The sequence below is a fragment of the Microcaecilia unicolor genome, chromosome 11 (assembly GCF_901765095.1).
Source record: "Microcaecilia unicolor chromosome 11, aMicUni1.1, whole genome shotgun sequence".
Lineage (NCBI taxonomy): Eukaryota > Metazoa > Chordata > Amphibia > Gymnophiona > Siphonopidae > Microcaecilia > Microcaecilia unicolor.
Window position 1 is genome coordinate 42,873,438 of NC_044041.1, and position 23,722 is coordinate 42,897,159.

General features: G+C 42.8%; 1 protein-coding gene across 2 annotated transcripts in view; it reads right to left on the reverse strand.

Moving 5' to 3' along the window:
* Nucleotides 1–23,722, reverse strand: part of SCARB1 (scavenger receptor class B member 1) — a 251,962-nt gene that overhangs the window by 41,380 nt on the left and 186,860 nt on the right. For both annotated transcript variants that reach the window (XM_030218831.1, XM_030218830.1), the window contains exons 7-11: nucleotides 20,493–20,659; nucleotides 16,641–16,759; nucleotides 8,198–8,271; nucleotides 3,954–4,005; nucleotides 1,464–1,607 (exon numbers count right to left, since the gene is read on the reverse strand). In XM_030218831.1, coding sequence (XP_030074691.1) covers nucleotides 1,464–1,607; nucleotides 3,954–4,005; nucleotides 8,198–8,271; nucleotides 16,641–16,759; nucleotides 20,493–20,659 — 556 coding nt within the window. The remainder of the gene's footprint in view (nucleotides 1–1,463; nucleotides 1,608–3,953; nucleotides 4,006–8,197; nucleotides 8,272–16,640; nucleotides 16,760–20,492; nucleotides 20,660–23,722) is intronic.

The following is a 23,722-nucleotide window of genomic DNA, read 5'->3' on the forward strand; positions in this document are numbered from 1 at the left end:
ACTATGCCTTGATCTCCCCAGGTACTGTTTAGATAGTAAACTAATGTTTAGTTAGTGTTATAATTGATCCATATTTCAGTTATCTGTTACAGTTTGCACCTTTTCTGTTCATTGTTCTAATTTATTTTGCATGACAATAAACGTTATTACTTTATTGCCTCTGCTTGTCTGGACTAAGAATCCTGGTGGTTGTTTGTGTGTTGGGTCTGAGTGCTTTCTAAGAACTGTGAGACCACTGGGAGTGTGGTCCCCAGTAACCTAGAAGTTACTGGGTATAGTTTGAGAGCGGAAGACTCGCTCGAGGCAGCTGTGACCCAGTCAGTGGGAGGAGGGTGCTAATGTAGAGCTGCATGTGCGGGTGGCTAGGCGTTTCGTGACAACATATATAAAAAATAATGTTTGTGAAATATTTGTTACATTTGTAGCCCACATTTTCCCACCTATTTGTAGGTTCAATGTGGCTTACATGGTTCCGGAGAACTGATTACAGACTCCGGCGTTAACAAATACAAGGTGATAGTATGGTTAAATAGAGTTAGTGTGGTTCACCCACACTAGAGGATCGAGCAATGGAAGGTTTTGCATCACACTTTCTAATTAATATAAGTCCAAACCAAAGTGGTACTTTAAAAAAAAAAAAAAAGTAACCTTCCAGCCTCAAAAAAGCCCCCTTATCAGGGCTATTCTAGATAATGTAATAGATGGAAAATGTTTTAGCTTTGTATGGGGGGGGGGGGGGGGGGGGTACTGGGGGGAAAAGAAAACAACAGAACATATCATCTGTTGGAAGAGAAGCACAGCCGGGCCTGCTGGTACTGAAAAGGTGAAGTACGACAGGCTAGTAGGGTATAGTGAAAGTTTCTGATCCGAACAAGCAAGGACTCTTCTGTCGGTGTACATACTGTCCCATCCCCAAGCAAGGAATAGGATGTAGAGAAAAATGAACAGAAGTGAAAGGCAAAGTGCCATGCCACATTATCAGTACCCCAGTCTAAGAATGCTGCATTTGTGGCTCACTAAGTTTCATTTCTGGAATGTCAGTATTTTATGTTCAATTTTTCATAGTTGATTTTGTATTTTTCAAAGGCAAAGTTCAAAAGAAATAAAAAAAAAATGGATAAAAAGATCAGCCTTGAGGACATGTTCCAGTACTTGTCAACCTGTATCTTCTTCCTCCTGCCTCTGACCAATTTACCTCCTTTCCTTCCACCAGACTTGACTTTTCTAAAATTGGTATGCCAACATACATCAAGGCAAGAGCAAAAGGGAGTGATTATTCTGATGTCAGAAATTAAAAAAAAAAAAGAAAGCATGTTGATTTGTAAACATTGATTTGTAAACAGTTTATAGCCATGATCTACAGAAGTCCATCACAAGTTATGCAATCAATTATGAAGCAGAAAAAAAAATCCCACACACACAGGTTAGTGTACTATGCAACTAATGTATGTGTGTGGTCTTACCTTGTTGACTTCAATAATGACAGCTATCACGATAAAAAGGCCCCCTAAGCCAATGAAGATGTACTGAAGGTATTCAAGTAAGGCTGGAACCAGTATCACTAGGTTATAGTAGGTGGTTAAGAGAGGATCAGTAATGTATCCAGTCTGTACAGAAAGACAGCCACATGCATTATACTCCAAAAGTGACCACTCGATGCAAGGCTGATATTTCAATGAGCATCTACAGTAAAGCTTCATAATAAGGGACTTCTGGGGACTGAAAACAGTCTTTTATATCAGAGGTCCCTTATATCCAAAACTGTACATTAATGAACTTGTTCACTCAATCACAGCTCACAGCCTACTATTTCATCCTTGGTTTATTGTTAACAAAATGTACAGTATATGTCAGGGGCGTAGCCAGATGGTCAAATCTGGGTGGGCCTGAGCCCAAGGTGGGTGGGCATGGAATTCACATCCCCCCCCAATCCTCCTCTGGTTTGCTCCTCTCTCCATCCTTCCCTGCCCACAGACCCCAAATATTAAATACTTGAGCAGGCGGGGGATCCCCAAACCCTGCTTCCTGAAGATTTCCTCCTCCTCCTCGAGCAGCCAGCACTCTTCCAAATGGCAGCCGGCAGCACTTGCCTCAAACTGATTCTGCTACCAGGTTGTTGTGCATGCTCAGTGGTTATGCATGTGCGAAAAAGGAGCATGTGCAGAAGGGCCGGTCTCCAGGCAAATGCCGCTGGCTGACATTTGGAAGAGCGCTGGTGCCCAAGAAGAGAAAATCTTCAGCTGGCAAGGTTTGGGGATCCCCACCAGCCACAGCAAGAGTCTCACAATTTTGGGTGGGCCTGAGTCCAAAGGGGGTGGGCCCTTGCCCACCCAGGCCCACCTGTGGCTACGCCACTGGTATATGTATAGTAAATGCAAAGAAGTTTAACACATTTCAGTTAAAATAGTCCGACAGAGATGTTTAAGTCAGTCAGTTCACTCATAGCGCAACCACCGTTTCAGTCTCTTATATGCATGGTTCGATGAAGCCTTGGGAGTGTGTAACATGGCCTCTGAACTGAAATACATGGGATGTCCTATTCTCTCAGCCGGGACTAAAAATTTAGTCCACTATATCCAAGCGCATAGGAGCCGACTCTGTGGGTGCTTGAGCGCCCCCAATATTGAGAAAATTCATTCTATGTGTCCAAGGAAGGGTTATTTCCACTGGGTTTACCACCCCCAATAATTCTGAAAAGTCAATTCCTATGTCCAAGCGTCCCTTATAATGAAGTTCTACTGTATTTACCAGTGAATTAAACAACTGTGAAGTCCATTATGCATAAAAGGGCAGAACATGGGAAATGGCCGAGATGTTCGCATTTCCCAGTATTTCACAGACGCCTCTTCCGAACATGGAGCCTATTATAAAATACGTATAAGGACATTGGCAACACACGAGCATTCACTGGCACATTGAAATGGAACTCCAAAAATTATAACAGGGGAAAAATATGTAAAGAACATGTAACCCAACTAGATGAATAGAAAGTGCACCTTGCCCATGCTCTGTAAGACCCCACCCATATGTATGCCCACCTGCAAAACTATGCGCTATCAAAGATATAGGTATAATTACAAAACAGCACATAGCGCATACATTTGAAGCGGAGTGGTCTAATGGTTAGTGCGGCGGGCTTTGATCCTGGCAACCTGGGTTCAATTCCCACTTCAGCTTCTTGTGACCTTGGGCAAGTCACTGAGGGGCCCTTTTACTAAAGAACGCTCAAAAGTGGCCTGCACTGGTGTAGGTGCGTATTTTGGATTCACACTGGTCCATTTCCTCAGCGTGCCTGGAAAAATTTGATTTTTATTGTACCACAAAATAGACACGCACCAAAATGAAAACCAGCGTGTGTCCATTTTCGGCCTGAGACCTTAACGCTACCCACTGACTTAGCGGTAAGGTCTCACACGCTAACCAGGCGGTAAGTGTCTAGCGCGCGTGCCAACTGCCGATTACCACCGGGTAAGTGCCCCTCAGTAGAACCGTGTGTTTTAGGCGCATGTCAAAAATGGAATTACCACCTGGAACATGCGGTAGCGCCAATTTGATACATGTTGGATGCGAGTAGGCACCTACACGCCTTAGTAAAAGGGCTCCTTAACCCTCCATTGCCCCAGATACAAAAAAAAACGTAGATTGTCAGCCCTCTAGGGACAAAGAAAGTACCTACATATAATGTGTACAGCACTGCGCACATATGCCAGCTAAATGCTGGATACCTGGCTATGAACATAGCTATGAACACGGCTAATTATGCACATGATCAGTACACAAATGTTAGTACCTACTTTACAGAATTACCTCCACAGTGGCCTATAAATAAGTGGCACCAATTCACTAGCGAGGCCATGTCCAGAACTGTTATTGTGCACCAAATCCCTAAGCAGCAGATACAGCATTCAGCTGCCTGTTCCAAACATCTGTGGCCTCTCCTACATTCAACTTACCTCCACAAACCACAAGAGAGGAAACACAACTGGACTTATTCTTCCCGTTTGTCTAGAGGAAGGCAGAAAGAGGGGGGGGGGGGGGGGGAACCAAGATATTTTATAAAACAGACCCAAGTTTTACCCTGTATAACATGCACCCCAAATTTCTAGAAGGCAATAGAGTACAACACCAACTTTAGGAAGACAGCTTAGGGGCATAGTTAACATGGACTTACTGTTAAGATGGGTTATTTTACCACTAACTTGTGCTACTTTAGCACAGGATCCTTTTATGCAATGAGACCTAGTAACTAATAACTAGGGTTAACGGTAAAATAACCCATCTTAGTCTTATTTGGTCTCACTTTGAAGACTGTATTATAATAGTCAAAGTGATTCTGATCAATGTCCATCTAGCCTGGTACCCTGCTTCCGAGTACCTGGCAGAACCCCAAACAGTAGCATGATTCCCTGCTATTGATCCCAAGGATAAGTAGCGGCTTTCCCAATGTATCTTCATAGTAGGATTATGGACTTTTCTTCTGGGAGCATTTTTTTTTAAAAAATGCAGATGCATTAATTGCTGTTACTACATCTCCCAGCAACGAGTTCCAGAGCTTAAACCAGGGGTGTAGTCAGACAACAGAATTTGGGTGGGCACCAAGTATTCTCCCCTTCACCCACCACAAAAAAAAAAAAAAATCTCAGCTGGCGGGGAAAACACTTCTTTCCACCTTAGCAGTCTGCAGCAGGCATGCGCTGAAAACTGAGCATGCGCAGGTGCTGGTATCGTGAAGAATAGCGTTTTCTTTACCATCAGGGGGAAGTCTTCAGCTGGCGGAGCTTGGGATCCCCACCTGCTACCGCTAATACGTGTGCTACTGTTGGGTGGGCCTGATCCCTAATTGGATGGGCCCCGGCCCACCCAGGCCCACCTGTGGCTACGCCACTGGCTTAAACTATTCGCTGAGTAAAGAAATATTTTCTCTTATTTTAAAAGCATCACCATGCAACTTCATGGAATGTCCCCTAGTCTCTGTGCTATTTGAAAGAGTCAACAACTATTCTGAAATGATTTTGTGGGTGGAATCCAAAGTGATATTCAAAAGGACTTAACTGAAAAGTAACTGGACAAGTCCTTTGTTCTAAAATTTTGCTGCCACTAAAAGGATACAGCTGGGTATCCTGGCCTCTGTTATATGGATATTTTTATCCAGATATTTTGTCATGGTATAAAAACAGAGCTAAGTGGCTCATAGTTGCACATATAGGGCTAGATTCAATAAATGGCACCTTAAAAAAAAAATTGGCGCCAAAGACAACTCGCTTAAGCAGTATTCTATAAGCTATGTCTGAAGTTAGGTACGGTTTATAGCATAGCGCTTAAGCGCGGGAATCGCTGAAGTCTCACGTAAATTTGGGCGCATCCATTTGCATCAACAAAAATGTGGTACAAATGCCAGTGCTTAAATTTATGAGCAGAGACCCCTTGTAATTGAGCACGTAACTGGAATCCATACCCACTCTCCACCCCAAAATGCCCATCCACGCCCCCTTTTCTGGACGCACTTAAATTTTAGGTGTGGCTCACATGTTTAAATTTATGCGAGTACATCTTAATTGATTTCAATCAACACCAATTGCTTAAGCCAATTGCTAATTGGCTCATTACTCAATTAAGATGCCTGTGCCCAAATTTGCAAACATATCTTGAGGCGAATTTGAGATTTAGGGAGATAACTTCTGTAAAGAGCTTACACATATAAGAGAAGATATTTCTGCAGACCCTGCCAGTACCCCAATGTTGACTATACTTGGGGGTCTTTTACTAAGGGGTGGTAAGCCCAACGCGGGATTACTGCTTGCTAAACTGGAAATACCGCCGGGCTACCATAGCAGCCCGGCTGTAGTTCCCACCCCCAGCGAATGCCATTTCTGGTACTACAAAACTATTTTTATAGTGTTTACCCAGTGGTAAATCGGGTTGTGGCGTGCGCTGCCCAGTTACTGCTGAGTTAGTGAGGGACCCCTTATTGGCGGTAAGTGCTCCCCCCCCTCAAAATGGCCATGCGGCAAGTGCTTCACTTAAAAACAGCCTTTTACCCGCTACAGTAAAAGGAGGCCTCAGCACACATCAAAAATGTGTCAATGCCAGTGCCAGCCCCCTTTTGCCACAGCTTAGAAAAAAGGGTCCCTAAATCCCATGCTAGTTATGAGTGTTCCAGTTTAGCAACAAAAGTTTCTGAAAAATCCTTTTCCAAAACCTGTTAACTGTAGTATTGGGATTGTCTCATTTTTGAAGATTACCGATATAGGGATTTTTTCTGGCTTTGTTGAGCAGCTTCCTATTCCCTACCGACAACTGATAAATACAATTGAGTTAAATGTCATTAGAAATAGATTTTGTGTGGAAGGTTTTGTCTTCCTAAAAGGTGCCATGGGGAGCAAAATTGTGCCAGAGTGAATAATCAAACTGCTTTCATTGGTACAAACTCCAAATGTAGTTTTTACCTGAATGGTTTACTCCAATAAAAGCAAAATAGCCCCCATATAATTTTATTTTAATTACTGCAGCAGGATAAAAAAAAAAAAAAAAAAAAAAAGTTACCTGCAGAGGATTTGTACTCGTTTTCTCTGTGGGTACTTTCCGCAGGCAAGAACACACAGCTTTGCAAATCCAAGAATTGTGTACACTGCCACTTTCCCATGACATGCAACTAATTCAAAATGCATGTACTTATGCCCAAAAAGGATGGGAAAGCTCTGCAAGTAACATGGATTTTGCCTACAGAGCTGCCCCCACTGTATATAATTTTTTTTAATTTAATACATTCCAATGCCAAAGTTCTTATCTTATTTGAAACAAAATATAAGGCTGACAGGAGTGGGAAGGCAGTACGATATGTCTAGAAGTTTGTTGCATTTTCTTTTTTGGGGGGCTGCCAAATTTAGGGGCCATTTTACTGTGCTGAAATTTGGTTTTAACGTGTTCTAACGCAGGACTTTTTCCTGAACACTACACCCAGAGGGCTTTTTTTTTCAGGCTGCGCGCTCTTGTCAGTGTGCGAGACCTACAAAACATTAACACAATAAGCACTTAGGAGGCACTAAGGTGCTCCCACACTCACTCTGCATTTCTGTTTAGCATGCACTAATTATAATGCACTAGCTGAACACAGAAATGCCCCCTCTTAAAAAAAAATTTTTTTTGCACTTAGCACATGAAAACAGGCAAAATACTGCTAAATGCTTTAACATGTTTTGCAATAACAGGCTAAGAGCATAATACCCTTTAATAAAAAGGTCCCCTCAAAGCACATAAGTTTTTAATGCATGGAAATTGAGTGTATGCATGTTAATTTGCACGTTGATGTGTAGCAAAAAAAAATTGCAAAATCAATAAGGCTCCCAAATGAACTAAATATGCATCCCTAGAAGACAACTATTACTGTAATGAATAGAGGAGAATCACAGGAATCACTTTTTTCTAAAGAGGTTGTGGGGGGGGGGGGGGGTTCTCCTCAAATTGAATATCAGCCAAGTTCTATAAAACTTTAGTGGAAACCAAGAAAAAAAAAAAAAAAAAAGATGGCAGGTAGTTCTGAACATAAGAACCGCCATACTGGGTATGACCAATGGTCCATCAAGCCCAGTATCCTGCTTCCAGCAGTGACCAGTCCAGGTCACAGGTACCTGGCAGAAACCCAAAAGGTTGCAACATTCCAGAACCCCAAAAAGAGTAGCAAGATTCCGGAATCTCTAAGGAGTAGCAACATTCTATGCTATCAATTCCAGGGCAAGCAGTGGCTTCCTATGCCCGTCTCAATAGCAGACTATGGACTTTTCCTCCAGGAACTTGTTCAAACCTTAAGCCCAGATACGCTAACCACTGTTACCACGTCCTCCGGCAAACAGTTTCAGAGCTTAAATTCAGCGCTGCGTAACCCTGGTAGCGCTTTATAAATGTTAAGTAGTAGTAGAGCTAACTATTCTTCGAGTGAAAAAAAATATTTTCTCCTATTTGATTTAAAAGTATTTCCATGTAACTTCATTGAATATCCCCTAGTCTTTGTGCTTCCACACCAGAAGCAGCAAAAACCAAAGCTTGGGGGATAAAGAGTCAAAAAGGAAAGTGAGAATTTTCCCTGTGCCGTTAATTTAGGCAAATTAAAATTTGTGTACACATTCTCCAGTAGATTAGGAACATTTCAACATTACAAGAAACTACTCAAATAAAGAAAGCTAAACAATCCGATACTTACGCTATGCCACTAATTCCCTTTATGTACAAGTTCAATTGCAATTTGATAGAACAATTCATTGGAATACCTGTGAGCTGTATTAAAAAAAAAAAAAACACACACACAAAAAACACACACACAAAAAAAACACATTAGCTTCACATCTGATCTTTACATATGCCACCTAATTCTTACATAGACAGCTCAAAATTCCATGCACAAATTTGGACACATGCCAAAAGTGTAACACCAATTTAATTGCTTAATAAGCCAATTTATTGCCTATAATTGGGTTTTAGAACTAATTGGAATTTACATGTGCATCTTTATAATCGCTGTTCTATAAGGATGCACGCGTAAAGTTTTCCACGCAACTCTGAGAAATGGGTGTGGCCATGGAAGGGTCAAGGGCAGATCTAGTCTGTGCATGCAGTGTTATAGAATTCATGGGGATCCACATCTAATTTAGGTGTGGGGATTTATACCAGGGTTCAGTAGGTGCAAATCCTCAAACCCAAATTTGGGCGTGGATCTCAGCGCCAAGTGTTCTTCTACTATAAACAGTGCCCAACTTGGAGCGTCGTTTATAAACTAGTGCTTAGCACGTTTTGCACCCAATTTTAGGCGCCATTTACCGAATTGAGTCCACTGTGTAAAGATGTACTTTATTTAAATGGGGAAAGCTATAGGCCCTTTTTCTTTCAATCAATAGAAAGCAGAGGGATTCTAGTATCACAAAAATATTTGCAATTAACCAGGGATTTCCCCTTTTGGGGCAATTAGAAAGTATGTGAATTAAGCCCATTGGCTCTTTTTGGATACTGGTATCAACTCTACTGCTATTTTCTTTACTGACATGGTGAGTGGCGCGCTCCCCTCTGGCTGAGTGGATGAATAAGACTAAGGGAGTAAGGATGCTGTATTGATGTGGGAACCACTGCTCATGCCCAGTGAAAACTTCCAGATGTTTCTGGGCTTTGGAGAGTGATTGTCCATACTGAGACATAGGAGATGACATTACCTTGCTTTGCGGTTGTCATTATCCTGTGGTTGGAGAACAGGGTTACAGGACACCTCTGAAGATGGACACTTTTCCCTAGAGGCATCAGCTAATGTTGGAGCCAATGCTCCTGGGCAGATTCTTAAAGAATCCAGCTTAAGTACAAAACCATTCCCACCCCTGGTGGACCAGTGGTGTCCCCCCCTCCCCACACACACACACTTCCCACATCCTCCCCTGGTGGATTAGTGGTCCTCTTCCCCCCACGCACACTCCCCACACTCTAATCACGTGTAATGGTCACCACAGTTTGGACAATCCTGTCTGTCTACGATTGTGAGGTAGATGTTTAAATAACCATCCTTAAAAAATGACATGTTTTGGTACTATGAAAACTGAGAAAAATGTTTACACTCATCCAACATTTTGTTCATTTCTGATCTGAAGAAAGAAGGTATTGTTTTCTAACGTTAAGTAAAAAAAAAAAAAATGTATTCAGTTACTCCATTAAAAAAAGTATCTTATTCTCTTTTCTTTGTTTTATTTCTATTTATTACCTCTAAGAGTAGACTAACACGGCTACCATACCAATTTTTGAACTGTAAACCTGTAATAACAGGAAAGGCAGGATAGCAAATAAGTTAAAATTATAAGATATATAAAAACAGCACTCAATTCCAGGAGGAGGGGGTGAGGTTGGGGAAGGCACCACAATCCCCTCCCACTTTATTTCACAGATTGCTCCCTATCAATTATTCAACATACAATATGTGGCCATTTTGAAAGAAATCTGCCTCGTCTCTCAGAAGACAGAGAGCCCACTCCACCTGGCTCTTAAAGACACTAAAGACAGAAGTTATAACGTATGATGCAGAGGCAACAAGGAAATTGCAAGAGATGGGCACAATATTGCCTTTGTCAGTCTGTGAGCGCAGGAGCCCAAATGGCAAAGTAACCCCTGCCCTGGGCGTCCTTTTTCTCCAGCGACTTCCTTGTTAGGCACAAGTATGGTCATAAAACGATAGGATTTTATTACTGTGTACTTGTAGTTTAAAAATACTAACACGCAACACTAAAATAAAATTAATCTTTTCCTTTTCAGCATAGGTGCTCCTGTTAACATGAATGTTTAGCAGAAGCCATAAAGCAATTAAGTCATCGTGAATTGAAGGTAACTAAAATCAAAAGTGCAAAATAACCATGTGAAACCTTAGAAGTAATACAAGTCTATGGATTTTAGAGGGATTTAAACTCCCATCTTTTCAGTAGTAACTCAAGGGGAGTTACATACGGTATCCGGATGTCCTCAGAGGATTTTCAACTAGGTTTACCATACGTCCAGATTTCTCTGGACATGCTCTCCTTTTCAGGGGACTTTCGGGGGTCCAGATGTTTTCCAGCCAGCCCGTTGGTCCGGGTTTCTGGGCTGGCAGGATGGATATCTTGCCTTCTCCAACCCCCCCCCCCCCCCCCAACCCCAGCCTACCATAGTGCACCTTGGTGGTGTAGTGGCTCTTTGGGAAAGGAAAAAAAAAACTCCCCTCTTTTTTGCTTGCTGATGCTGACCTCCCCCCTACCGCCGCTTCTTCAAAATGGCGGCCGAAACTTCACAGAAGTATTGTGTGGCCACCGCTTGAGGTTTCGGCAGCCATTTTGAAGAAGCGGCGGTAGGGGGGAGGTCAGCAACAGCAGGCAGGAAAGAGAGGGATTCTTTCCTGCCCTGAAGAGGCCACTAGACCACCAGAGCTGCAAGGTAGGCCTTGGAAGGAAGGGAGAGAAGGAAGCAGCTGCTTGTGGATGGGAGGGGAGGGAAGGGAAGGGAAGGGAACGGGGGGGGGGGGGGGGGGGAATGCAGCACATGGCTAGACATGCTGCTAATAGATGTTTGCTTTTTTTTGGAAGCGTGCATCTTTTTTAATTTTGTGTTTAGACTACAGAAGAAAATGCATTTGTTACTTTTAGTAGTATTTTCACTGCTTATAGAATCTGGCTTTCTTGAGGGATCGAGGTGACTATGAGGGATTTTATTTTTTGTCTGCGCAAATACGGTAACCCTATTTACAAATATACTGTACCTGATACAATGAAGGGTGAAGTGACTTACCCACCTTCACAGGGAGTAGCAGTACAATTTGAACCCTGGCTTCCCTGGTGCCTCGGCTTGCTGTTCTAACCACTAGGCTACTCCTTCACTCACCCTTGTGCCTCATCAAACTGAAAAATAACTTATTTTATGGCTCACTTATGTACAGTATTTTCTTTTCAATTATCATGGTTAGTGTGTGTTCCTTTTTTTTAAAAGGCAATCGAGATAATTAAAAAAGCAAACAGAACCTTTCAATTGTAAGAAGTTTTGATGAGCACTTTATGGTACGTCCAAGCTAACGGAGAGGGCGCCATCTTGAGGCTGCCTTATGCTCTCACCACTCTAAAAGCAAGTTAAAGCGGCAAGATTTACTTATTCTCAGCTTCCTAGGGCCTGACTATTATAGGGTAGGGCATAACCAGCATATGTGATGTGGGTGAGATCTTGCCCATTAACTCACCTCACTTGTTAATACAGCATAACCACCGCAAAAGAGGTCCAAAAATTTCCACAAAAATCCAACACAGAAAAGAAACAGGTGGAAAAACAACTTCAAGGGATCAATCCAAGACAAGAGGTGAGATGCTCCAGAAAAACTTTATTAAGGACCCCTTTTTGGAAAAACAACTTCAAGGGATCAATCCAAGACAAGAGGTGAGATGCTCCAGAAAAACTTTATTAAGGTCCTTAATAAAGTTTTTCTGGAGCATCTCACCTCTTGTCTTGGATTGATCCCTTGAAGTTGTTTTTCAATACAGCATAACCAACATTCTAGAAATGACAGACAATTTTCATTTCTAAACCTGTTGGTCCTGCTCTTCTGTGCCTCAATTAGATTAAAAAAAAAAAAAGGGGGGGGGCATAGAATTAAGAATGTCCCAGGGCCATTCAAGCCATATCCGTTACTAAAGCAGACAAAACATGAAAGCCCTACAAAAAAACGGAAATTTCTGAAGACTTTAATGTTAGTGTGGGTCAGATCGTGGCTTAGAAATGATCTTGTCAGGGCCGTCCCAATCATTAGGTAATAAGCGGTTGCCTAGGGCAGCAGTTCCTTAGGGCAGCAAAACAATCAAGTTTGCGTGGCTGTCAGAACCTTAAGAGCCATCAACACATTTGACCTACCTTTTTGTAGGATGTGTGCACACGATTATCTTGATTTTTGTGTTTTTAACATATATTGGGGGAGGGGAGGCTAACAGTTAATTTGCCCTAGGCCAGGGGCGTAGCCACACTTCGGCGGGAGGGGGGTCCAGAGCCCGAGGTGAGGGGGCACATTTTGCCCCCCTCCCCTCCCCCCGGCACCACCGACCCCCTCCCCCACCATTGCCACCGACCTGCCCACCCACCTGTCATTGTCGACCCTGCCACCACCAACTTTGCCCCCCCCCCCCCGATGACCCGCTCAACTCCCCCCCTCCCACCACCAACCCGCCGTCGCCTACCTTTGCTGGCGGGGGACCCCAACCCCCCGCCAGCCAAGGTCCTTCTCGCAAAAGGCTTCCTTCCGTTGTTGTACGTGCAGGACATCAGACTCACAGAACGAAGTCTTGCAGATCAGCTGATCTGCAAGGCTTCGTTCTGCGAGTCTGACGTCCTGCACATTGTACATGCAGGACGTCAGAAACAGAAGGAAGGCTTTTGCGAGGAGGACCTCGGCTGGCGGGGGGTTGGGGTCCCCCGCCAGCAGAGGTAGGCGACGGCAGGTTGGCGTCGGGGGGGGGGGGGGTCGGGGTCCAGGGCCAAATCAACGGGGCCCAAGCCCCACGTAGCTACGCCACTGCCCCAGGCCCCAATGACAGGGAAACCCAAGCTTGTATAGTTACTAAAGTGATAAGATTTTTCAAGAACCCTGGGGGGAGGGAGGTCCCTGCTAGAGGGCAGGAGCAGTACATGTCCCTGGGTGGGAGGAGGCCCAGCCCAAGTGGAGTATAGAATGACAAGGGGAAAGGAGTTACACAGGGGATAAAAGGTTGGAATTATGCCCAGAAGAGGGTCTTTGGTTGCCCAAGGGTCCCGTGCCAAGAGACCAGGAGAAGAAAAGGAGCACGAGGAGTGTCATCACTGGCTATAAAAGAAGGTTGCGACTCCTGAAAGTCTGTGTGTGCTATAGGTGGGCAGAGGACAGATCCAGCCAGGGAGAGCTTGGTCCCGAGACCAGGGTGGATACGGAGAGGGGTCAGACATCAGAAGAGGGTCTGAACCCACAGAGTTTGAGTATGTACAGAAAATGAGAAGTAGCCAAGGGGAAGAACACCGCCCAAGGGCCAGGCATGAACAGGAGAACTGTATATATGCACATAATCCCTATTGGGAACTTGTCCCCTGGGGATGGAGCTAGCCCACAGTTTTTGGACTCTTGTCACCTTTGCTGTTGGGTTGTTTTATTTAGAAAGACCACAAAACAGTGTGAAAACTACAAAAGCACATCCCTAGTAATAAATGGTACAATCAATTAGTCGCTCTTTACCTCTCACTCCACCCCCCCCCCTCCATAATGATATTTGTGCAAGGGTTAAATCACATCATTGTGCCAGCCAGAGACAATGAAGCTTAATTAACTTATGGCTTTATTGCACTCTTATCTAACCTTTTATGGGAATATAATTTTATGGGACATTCTTGTACTATGGAGTTTGCTGTTTCAATAGTTGACACCCACCAGACAGGACTTAAAGATCAGGGTTTTCTAGCCCATTACAAACCATAAAATTGTACTGCTTTGTCACCCTCTCGTCTCTCACCGATCCACCCCCATCCTGTTAGACTATAACTGAAATGCTTTGATGTTTCACTTATATATACTGTCATCTACCAACATTTGCTTATTTTCGATCTGACAAAGAAGGGCAACCTTCGAAAACTAATCAAGAAATGTATTAAGTTATGTCCAATAAAAAAAGGTAACATCTTATTTTCTTTTCCATGTTTTATTTTGTTTTATTTCTATTAATAGTTAACAGTAGCTCGGATAGTCAAGTCGGATTATTTCATACAAAGCTTGGGCACCACATTAGCCATGAGAATACCAAAATGACTCTTACACCTAAAAACTAAGCTGGTCATTTTATCAAGCTTTTTGGTTCATCAAATTAGGTCATGTCTGACAGGCTGCATGGTGCATGCCAGCATATACTCAGGGGAGGCATATGAACAGAGCATAGGCAGACTCACACCTTCTGCACGTACTTTACATATACGAGTGGAGGAGTGGCCTAATGGTTAGTGTAACGGGTTGCAGACCTGGGGAACTGGGTTTGATTCCTGCTGCTGCCTGATGGTCGGCAGTGGGTTGAGTTGCTGGGGTACCAGGTTCAATTCCCTCTGCAGCTCTGTGTGACCCTGGACAAGTCAATTAAAGGCCCCTTTTATGAAGACATGGAAGGGCAACAGCAAGGGTATTGCGCACCAAATCATCACTACCGCCAGGGTAGCACGTGCACCCGGCAGTAATTGTGAGTTTGGTGCACACCAAATCCCACGGTAGAAAATATTTTTTTCTATTTTCTACCAAGGGGGCGTTCCCGGCAGTAATCGGCAGAGTGGCCACACTGGCGTACGCTGCATGGTACTTAACACTGTGTCCATAAGAGGATAAGACTTCTCAGAGGAGCCATTTACAAAACAGCAGCCCAGGACCCTAAAGGTGGTTAAAGCAGCACCAGTTAAGTCACATCCTCCCAGCCTCATTCACCTGTTTAACTCCGAATGAGCAGAGAGTTATGGTAGCCATACTAGCCCTCTTGGACTTGTAGCTGCATCAGGTTAGACTAACAAAAGGTTTATGTCCTATATCTCTGCCCAGCATTCAAGGATTATCCCCTTCCTTACCTGATGGATGTATTAAGTTAACCCAATGAAAAGGTGCCTTGTTAGTTGACCCTTCTTTCTACAAGTCTGAGTGAGAAATTTGGATACACTAAGCTGCAGTGGCCAGGGTAAAGGCTTTTACCAATAAAACCCTCATCTTGGTATAAATGACCCCCCCTCCCTCCAAAAAGCAGGTAATGAATGACATTTTAGCAGCCCCTGCTAACTGTACAAGCTGGCAAACCAGTCACTAATGTTATACAAAAAATTTGGGTTTTTTTTCAATTAAGCTGGCACTAATTTTTAGCCTGTTGGCTCAGACCTTCTCTTCCATATTCTGGACAATATCCAAAAAGTTCTGCAAAAAAACATTTCCCACAAACTATACCTCGGCCCTTACTGTTTCAGGATATCATGTATGTAAAGGATAAAGGGTCATGGATGTTGCAATCCATATATAAATATTCTCACCCTTTTAAGGATTTTTCGTGGACCTTCAAGAGGTGAGTGCTTTGAAGGAAATTTTTAATATGATGGAAAGATTGTACCCACGAAGAATCGTGGTGGTGGTCTGAATATTTTCCAAACTTTTAATACAGCGGAAAGTTATTAAAAATGCACCCATGAGGAATCATGGTGGTGGTCTGAATATTTTCCAAAGCACCCACCTTAGAGTGTGAGAATATTTATATGTTGGTTTTCATATCTATATTATATTTGGGACTGCATGTATGTAGCTATGCTCTTCCTCCGGATAACAGGTATCATAAGAGACCCTTCATAACATCCTAAGGCCATGAAAATGGCCAGACATTTATATACTCGTCTTCAGAAGCTTATATTGCAATGGGAACATCTATATAGGTGCCACCAACCTGCGGTTTTTAGCCCTAGAGATTAGAATAGCTACCTCTCTTGAAGTTTATATATAAAGAATAGATCAATTTATCCCACCCAAATTGTCTAAACTAACCAGATCAACATCTTCTACAAAAGGCTGGTCTTGTTCTGCTCCTGTTGGTCACCTGACGCATCAACTTTTTGAATGTTTCCATGTGTACACCTACTGAAATTTAATATGGGCAACAAGTCCCTTCTCTTTGCCTGTTGGTTTGGCATATGGTGTGATAATACTCACAATCTTCAACCCCTAAACTTGCACTCAAGGATCAATATCAAAAACCTTTTGATATAATGGTGGCTCTAGTCACTCATCTTATAGTATTTCACTGGAAAAATAATTTGCATTTGAACTTTTATGAATGGTGGAGTCATCTTTGTACTATTAGAAACTAAGAAGAATCTACAGCTTTTAAATTTTGTCAATTGCCTACTTTAAGAAGCATTGTGCTCCTTTTGATCATTACATCAAAACAGAATCTATTTATAATTAAATTGTCACATTTATCTGTATGTAACGCATTTGGTTTTTTTCCATTTGTTCTTTGTTGCTGTATATTATATTGGTTTAAACTTTCTTGAAAACTCAAAAATGATTATAGAGGAACACAGGTGGAGAAAGTCTACATATAAAAATGGTTCTAATCTCAAGTAAAGGAACAACTTACCGGATGGATATCAAGGAAGAGGGCATGCTGATCAGCATTTGGGCTTAATCCATCTATAGCATGCAAGAACACTGGGTCGGCGTTGTAAAAATGGGGGAAAGAAATAAAGAAGGGGGCATCTAGGAAAAAAAAAAAAAAAAAAAAAAGACAGCATGGGAAACAGATCCAAATGAAGACAAAACATTTGATTTAATTCAATCACATTTGGAAGAGCTCTATGAGCAGGTCATAGACATAACCAAGGATGCCACATTTAAGAGTTAAAAGACAAAAAGATATCCTACCCATCTATTAGGTTAATGGTCAGATTTTAGGATTATCAAGATCCCTTTCTCAAGGAATGCCAGCTATATTACCTTACAGGATCAGACAGAAGCAAGGGTAAAAGCCAGGGCTGGCATACCATTAGGCAAGACTAGGCGGTTGCTTACGGCAGCAGCTTCTTGGGTGCAGAAAGAAAGCAGCTGCAAAGTAAAACAATAGGTCCTGACAGTCACACCAACTCAGAACCAACAGCTCACACTTTGACCTGCAGTTTTATAGAATGCTTGTGTTATGATCATGATTGAGTTTAATTAATTTTAAAAAAATTCTTTTTTTTTTTTTGGGGGGGGGGGGGGGAGGGGAGATGTGTAAGGCTGAAAGTTCACCTATGGTTATGGTTTGATGTATATTCTGATTAAACCTATGGTACCCACCACCCTTGCACCAGTTCTGGTAAAATGTTAATATTTCAAATGATACAATCACGTCTTATAATGTAACAGGGGAAAAACAGGAAAAAAAATTTCAAAAGACTATAGAAGCCAGGAAAATTCTATTAACAGGTCATCCATTATTCTAGGTGATAAGACCAAGGCATGGAAATTGCAACATAAAAGGGACATTTTGACAGAAACAAAATTCCCAGAGGCGGACCTCAGCCAGTCCAACAACATTCCCTAAATTAGCTATGAGAGTTATGTTTCTGGTAAAATCTTGTCAAAAAGGTAACATTTAGGGAGCTTGTACTCAGAACTGCTGATACCAAAACCTCTGTAAATATAAACCACTTACAAAAGTTTGACCCATGATCATTAAGGCAAATATTTAGATGGGCTACATTATATTATCTTTACCCTCTTACTGGGATGGGGATTTCTTATAAGGCCAGTTCAAAATAGTCTCCCTTCACAAACGCTCTCTGGAAAAGGATTTAGGCACACCATTAAAACCAGCCAAACTACTCTTTGGCATCTAAACTCACTTTGCTTTGGGACTTCATATGACATACACACTGTTTCACTCTCAGAGGTATCTGTGCTTTGAAAGATGACATTGAAGCGGACTGATGAGGAGAGCTATTAATACCTTCTGCCCAAAATGAGTGCAGGGAAGGTAAAAAAATGCTTGCTACTAGGCAAGGCGCATGATGTTAACAGGACACCATCATTAAGTTTTCTGCATTGGTTTTTTTTTTCCCACACATTCAGGGGGTAATTTATCAAGGGATCCTTTTACTCTAAGCTGCTAGAATAGGGCCCTGCGGTAGCGGTGGGACCATTTTTCCTGCCTGCTGGGGCCCTTTTTACCGCAACGGGTTTAAAGATCCCCCCCCAAAAAAGGCCACATGGTAAGATAACCCTTACTGTGTGGCCATGCGGTCGGGAGCACTTACTGCCACCCATTGAAGTGGCAGTTAGGGCTCCCATGGTAACCAAACAGCTGCCATTAGCTGGTCCTACAAGCAAAGCCCTGATGCAGCTTTTCAGCAAAACGCTGGCCGCCATCGGTGGAACCATATCGTTTGCACTCTGAAGACTTCAAGAGAAGAGTTTTTAAAGCCTAAAAGTATACGTAGGCAAGAAGAAATGTGTTATTCTATTGGTGCAGATCTAGTTATAAACTGAACTATTGCAAGGGAGGTCTTTTTGCAGACGAGGTTAACTTACCTACCTTAAGTTAAGAGTTCTCTTAAAGAGATGCTCTGAGGCTTTTTTCCTCCCTTCATATTTTTGAATGATTATTAGTTTGGTTATTTCAATATTGATGGGAAGACCTTCCTGGTATTTGTCCCATTGGCTCTCCACTGCTGGTATTTACAGAAGTGTTGACATTTCCTATATTGTTACAAACAAATGCCCATCTCTACTAAAAGATATCTTTAAATGTCAGATGGCCTAATACTTGGACACATTTAATTTTACAACAGCTACTTTGCTGTCCTAACTTATCAGGACAGTTCTCCTGGTACTGGAGCTAAATAATCAACAGTACATGAATAACTCACATCAACCTCACCACCTGAGGGTGCACAGAACAGTCGTATGGCTGTCAACTCTGCCGGTCCCCTAACCCGAAACAGGAAGTAACGTCAGAGGAGACAGGGAACTGGCAGAGCCGATAGGCGTGAGACTGCTCCATGCACCGCCCTGCTGCCTGTACATGGAGCGGACCGCCCCCACTGTCCCGCCCTTGGTACGCTACTGGTGGTCAGTAGGGAAGGGAAAGGGAAATAGGACTTGATATACCACCTTTCTGTGTTTTTTTGCAACTACATTCAAAGCGGTTTATATATTATATTCAGGTACTATTTGTTCCAGAGGCAATGGAGGGTTAAGTGACTTGCCCAGAGTCACAAGGAGCTGCAGTGGGAATCGAACTCAGTTCCCCAGGATCAAAGTCCACTGCACTAACCACTAGGCTACTCCTCCACTCCAAAAGATTTCCCCTGACCCGAAACAGGAAGTAACGTCAGAGAAGGCAGGGAACTGGCAGAGCCGATAGGCACGAGACTGCTCCATGCACCCACTTGCTGCCTGCACACGGGGCGGACTGCCCCACTGCTCCATGCACCACCCTGCTGCCTGTACACGGGGCGGACCGCTCCCATTGTCCCGCCCTTGGTAAGCTACTGGCGGTCAGTAAAGATTTCCCCTGACCCGAAACAGGAAAGTAATGTCAGAGGAGGCAGGGAACTGGCAGAGCCGATAGGCGCAAGACTGCTCCGTGCTCTCCCCCTCGCTGCCTGCACATGGGGCAGTCCACACCCCCACTGCCCCGCCCTTGGTACGCTACTGGCGGTCAGTAAAGATTTCCCCTGACCCGAAACAGGAAAGTAATGTCAGAGGAGGCAGGGAGCCGGCAGGGCCGACAGCTGCGAGACTGCTCCGTGCTCTCCCCCTCGCTGCCTGCACATGGGGCAGTCCACACCCCCACTGCCCCACCCTTGGTATGCTTCTGGCAGTCAGTAAAGGATTTTCAGTGGCACAATGCTAACCCCAGAAAGCTGCACTTATCTGTGGTGAGAGCAATTCCTACTCAAATCAGGCCCTTAGTCTTTCCAGAACGTGTTAACTAAATCAGTGGTTCCCAAACCTGGTCCTGGAGGCACCCCAGCCAGCCAGGTTTTTATGATATCCACAATGGATATTCATGAGAGAGATTTACATACCAAAGAGGCAGTGCATGCAAATCTCATGAATATTCATTGTGGATATCCAGAAAACCTAACTAGCTGGGGTGCATCCAGGACCAGGTTTGGGAACCACTGTACTAAGCAGTTTGTGCATAGAAAAAGAAAATAGGAGAAAGCCTTTAGGATTTGGTGTCCTTCACAGTAAAATAGCAAATGACAACAGATACAGACTAAACCAACCCATCCAGTCTGCCCAGCAGGGTCTTGAGGGTTGCAAATGCCATCCCATGCAAGTTACCCCCTTTTCCCAAACATACAAGTTCACAGCTGATGGGAAAACTAGGCTAATAGTAATCTTTGTAAATAGTTAAAACTGCTGTATTTAAAAACAGAAGCTGTTGGGCCCATAATGTTCCATACATCCACTTAACAGAATGGTTATGTAAGAGCCTTACTGAAGCGACATGAGCTGACATTCTGAACTCCAGAGGCCAAGCAGGGACAAAACCCCTCGTTGGGAGGATAGACCGTGCCATTGGCAAACATCGTGCTGGGGGCCCTGAAGCGGTACGTTGGTATGCCTTCGTACATGCCGGACGTCTCATACACTAATGACATGGACCTACAGAGGCAAAGGAAAAGCAGAAGTTAAGACCAGAAAAAACAAGAATACTGTGTGCCAGCCCCTGCCCCCTGATAGTTAAGGAGGGTGTTTTCCCCAATGAAATGCATCTGAAATATCACAAAACACAATAACTATCACAGCAAAATGTAATGTATATATCAATTTCTTAAAAAAAAATAGATGTGAAGGACCTTCATATAAAACAGGAGTACTGCTACTGTTGAAATAGGACGAGACCCCTGCTGTAATCAACTTTGTCTTCAAAGTCAACTATAAGTGTTATGTTCTACTTTTTCAGTTTGTCATGTTATGTTATACATTTGGAGTTATAAGATATGGGTGGTCTCAGAAGGCTTTGAAATCTTATATCTTAAAGGAAGTGCTGGTTGATGATTTTCTTTAATTTGTTAGTGTGTATTTTGTATTTATTTTATATTTGTAAACCATCTTGAATGGCTTTTACCAAGAGGAGGGGTATAAAGTTTTTTTTAATTAAAAAAAAAAAATCTGGCAATACTTACCAGATGCAAGCCGCCCATTCATGAAGGTCATTCACATTCATTTAAGAATTTGATACATATTTTTTTATTTTGCTGTATTTTGAGTTATTGTTGGGTTTGTGTGATATTTCAGATTGTATAGCTTTGACCCACAGCTGTTATTCTGTTTATGGGAGCTTAGAACACTATTTAACATGGACTACAATGGTTTTAATGCAGGCTAAAACCATTTAGTGTTAATGCTTTGACATGCACTAACCATCTATAATGTATACCCCTTTGACCACTGAAGTTCCCCAGGATTTTACTTTATCTGTTCTTTTCAATTTATAACTGGCACTTCTGTGTCCTGACACACTGATGTGCATTGCAGAATCTACATAGATATTCAACTTTTCTTGCCAATCACTCTTTGACTTGATGGATACCCTGTTGAAAGTTGCAAGATGTTTAGCAGTGATAAAGGAATGAATAAAAGCTAATCATTTGGCTACCATTTGAATAAAACTGAGTTCATGATATCATGATACTAGGTAAAGCTAGAGCGAAAAGAGTTGGGGACACAGATTAAGGTTCAGGTGCGTTGTTCAGGGATATTTTGGAGCCACTGATATCTATGAAGACACAAGTTGTATGTTCTGCCTTCTATAAACTATGTTTATTGTAAAGGCTGCCAATGGGTGATTTGAGGGTTGGACTTCAGGCCCTGGTCATTACTAAGCTACATTACTGTAATTCATTGTACTTGGAACTGCTTCAGACTTCCCCACAAGCTTCACAGGTAGTCTAGGATGTTGTAGCATGGTTGCTTTGAAAGACATCTCCACATGAATTTTTGCACATACCAAGACAATAACGAATCTCACTCCTATGATATGGTCATAACAAGATGTCCCTATTACTCCACATCTCCCTGCCCTGTATTGGCTGCCTATGGCTTGGAGAAGCAGAAATAAACTTTTTAGCACTGATCCACTGTATTTTGAGTGGGGAAGACACCCTGATTTCTTAATACTTAATTCTTTCTTTCAGCAGAACAAGCACGCCTTTAAAACAGCCTTCTGCACTGAATTTGTTCGAACTAGAAAAGCTAAGCTGTGAAGAGAGCAGATTTGGGTAAGTTAATCAAAACAGAAAGGAAAGTGAATCAAGTAACTCTGACTGTATCAGTCTGGATGTTAATTGGTCTGCACACAAGCAAGCTTTCACCTAAGAAAAGCAATGTTTGGGACTGTTTAAGTGCACTAATTAGAAGAGCTGTTTTGTGAAAAAGCAGAAGTTTTTGTGGAAGTTTAAAACCAGGTTCAAGTGCTAGCATTCCTCACTGACCACATTCCAAAGAACAATTAAGTCAAGTGCCTTCCTATTGTCCTTCAAGTACCTCTCACTGATCAAGAGCAACCCCTCCCCTCTGGACCGACTTGTCAGTAATCAAAGACAGCCAGAGAGATCAGAAGGAGAAACTGTTTTTATATTGGCAAATCTATGAACATTTTAACACTTTAAGCAAGCATAAGAAAGATTAAGGGAAATTAGCTTAAAGTGCCTATTGCAGAACTGATCAGAAACTTTGAAGCTGGACATCAGAGTGAGAAGGAATCTTCCAACTCGAGTTTTGTGTCACATGTATGACACCTCCCTGCTAATTACCTTGAAGGAGCTCTGAATTTGGAATCTTCAAACCTGAGTTCTCAGTGTTGCATATGTGACACCTCCTTGCTAATTACTTTGAAAGTACTCTGAAATTCCCCCCTCCCCTCTGCCTCCAGCCAAAGCCAGAAATAGGAGCCCTGAAGATCCTCTGGGCAAGAAGGGTGGGAAGCAATTAGTTGCTAAGAGACAGATTAAGGAGGCCCCTGACTCAGAGCAACTGTCCCCCCTCTCATCTCCTCTGCTCATTAACTTATCACTGAAACCTGATCCAGTACTGATCTTAACAGCTGAAAGGCAAGCTGAAATAATAACACAAGACCCCACAACAATGAACAAAAGTCCTATCACGCATCCACTCATCAGAACACGGCCTTTTAGCAGTCCACAGTGAATAGAAACCAAAATGAATACCTTCAAACTACTCCTAATAATCTACTCCTCAACACTAACCACCCCTCTCGCAGAAAGTAACAGTATACGCATACTATACAATCAAAGATTGATCAAATACACCACACCTCATCAAACTGGCAACAACTTAAACAAAGGAAGAACACCATCATGCGGACAACCACCACAAAATCCAAAGAAGGGTCCAAACAAACTCACCTCAACAAAGAAACAACAACTAATAAAAGTCCACACAACACCAAATGCAGAAGACCCATTCCAAACAATCCAAGTGGGCTACATCAATGCCAGATCTGCTGTAAACAAAACAGCAATACTAACAGACTGGATCATGGCAGAAGACCTTGACCTACTCTTCATCACTGAAACCTGGATCCACGACCAAAAGGACCCCATAATCCTAGACCTGTGCCCTCCAGGAAACAAAATCACACACTGGACCAGAAAGGAAAAGAGAGCCGGAGGCATAGCACTAATCTATCGATCCCATTTTACC